At 31.8% G+C, this 2294-nt stretch overlaps 1 protein-coding gene across 1 annotated transcript; it reads left to right on the top strand.

The window, feature by feature from the left end:
• On the top strand, positions 1-396 carry LOC121247328. Its single transcript, XM_041145696.1, has one exon. It carries the CDS (start codon positions 1-3, stop codon positions 394-396), a length of 396 nt encoding a protein of 131 aa, XP_041001630.1.
• Positions 397-2294: the final 1898 nt, after the last annotated feature.

Genomic DNA, 2294 nt, shown 5'->3' on the forward strand with positions numbered 1-2294 from the left:
ATGAAGTGGAAGTCGCTTGCTTGGCCTTATGTCAAAGTGAACTTTGATGCAACCTTTCAAAAAGAAGAGGGAAGGATGGGTTTGGGTGTCATCATCAGAGACTCAATCGGTAGGGTACAAGCAATGGTGACAGGCCCAAAGGATCATATCTCCTCAGCTGCCCAAGCTGAAAGTGTTGCTCTTCTTAGAGCTATGGATCTTTGCACAGAGCTTGGCTTCAACCAAGTTTGTTTTGAAGGAGATGCTAAGGCAATAATGGATGCAGTAAACTCTAAAGGTGAAGACAACTCGTGGATTGGCCAAATGATAGAGGATATGCAACTGTTAATAAGAAGGAATCAAGCTTGGAGTCTGAGGTTTGTTCAAAGAACAGTAAACAGAGTTGCTCATAAGTAGCCAAATTAGCAATTACAGATAGCTATGAAAAGACTTGGCTCAAGGATGGCCCTCCTGAGGTCTTGAATGTAGCACTGGGAGAGGCAGCTTTGTGTGATATATTGTTACATGTTTAATAAATTAGTTTCTCCTTTAAAATATATATATATATATATATATATATATATCTTTCTTAGATATGGAATAAAAAATAGTCGTCCATTTTTTCATATTGGAATAAAGTGATTTTATTTTTTATGAAAAGAAAATTTCTGTTTAAATATAAAATTTAGTGTGGGTCAAGATTTTAGAAATTAGGTTTCAGAAGATTTTGACTCGAACGTCTCTCTCCAGTTTTCTTTTCTTTAAACTTTTTGGAATAAAGCCGAATGTCATTAATTTTTTGGTATTAAGTATACGTTCAGTGCATTTAGATGCACGGAAAAACTTTTCCAAACTGTTTTATATTTACGTCGGCTACCTCTGTTATTTGTTGCCGTTAGCTTTCTTTAGAAACGTATGGTATTAATTTTGGATTTAGTGCCATAACTGAAAATTTTTAATGTTGAGATTTGAGGCTTAGTTTGAATTTTTAATTCATTTTAATTCATCTCAACTTATTATTATAATTTTTTTAAATTCTAACACAAAATATAATAAATAATTTAATTTTTTTAAATTCTAAAATGATAATAATATAAAAAATAATATTCTAACAATATTTTATCATCTCAACTCAACTCACTTTAACATCTAAACGCATCCTTGATCTCGTTATCCTGAGATACATTTGGATGCATGTATTATTATTAATTTATTAGCCGTTTTAATATTTTATTGATTAGTACTTTATTGCACGTTTTGGCTGCCGTATGTCGAGAGATTTATTCCTCTGTGGAAAAATCCGTATTAATTCAATGTGACAAGAGTACAAAACTGTTATTATAACGGTAAATCCAAATCCTTTAAAACAAAAAAACACAGTATTGTGAGATTTTTTTTAATGATAGTGTTATTGATGTTGATCCACTATACAAACATTTGACAAGAGAAATGATCTAGAATACATCAAGGGGAATGAGATTAAAATCTATAAATTCATGAGTCATGTATGAGAATATCCAACCTGGAGACCAGAGATCCTGAGAACTGGGTTCAATAGAAAAAACGAATCATATAATGGTCGTAAGAAATGTACTATTTATTTTATTTCTCATTTCTATGATGTGAATGCATTTATCCTGTAATGTTGTAGAGGATGAGTTTTTGAAGAAACCCTTAATGAAATTTTGTAGCTCTTATGAGTAGGGTGTGAGAATTACAGGAGCACCATTAACAAATTTCACCTATGTGAGTGTGAGAGTGTGGCCGCTCTCTATGAGATTTGGGTTTATTCTCAAATACACTCATGAAATCGGGATGAGCACAAGGCCGTAATGTGCTGGCTAATAAAGCTCATGTCAACACCTGGATTTTTATGTGAGTAATAATTTTTTATTTCCCCTAAGCAGTCATATTTCAAGTCTGAGACCACTATTAACTCTGGAATAAATGTTGTTATTTCACTAAGTGAGAATTTAATGCATAGCACACTTTCATGATGCATAATAATCATTCTTTGTCTATAAATATCTCTTATATATATATATATTATTTTATTAAAAAATAGTGGGAGAATGTTAGTATTTTTTAATAAAATTTATTTCTATCCGTTGTTTTTTACGTTTCATTCTCTCATAATTTGTTGGTAGTTTATAGCATTTCCGTTGGAGAGAGTTTGTGTCTTTTAAGTGATCGTACCGTTTTGGGTTTCAAGCAATTTTATTGCTTTAATGGTCTTTTGGACGTTGGTTTTAACGGGCTTGTAATAAAGTTTCCGTTTCTTTCTGTTTTAACATGGCTTTAATGGGTTGTAAACG

The sequence above is a fragment of the Juglans microcarpa x Juglans regia genome, chromosome 1S, assembly GCF_004785595.1.
Source record: "Juglans microcarpa x Juglans regia isolate MS1-56 chromosome 1S, Jm3101_v1.0, whole genome shotgun sequence".
Taxonomy (NCBI): Eukaryota; Viridiplantae; Streptophyta; class Magnoliopsida; order Fagales; family Juglandaceae; genus Juglans; species Juglans microcarpa x Juglans regia.

Coding starts and splice junctions, on each gene's coding strand:
- LOC121247328 (XM_041145696.1), top strand. CDS start 1: ATGAAGTGGAAGTCGCTTGCTTGGCCTTATGTCAAAGTGAACTTTGAT.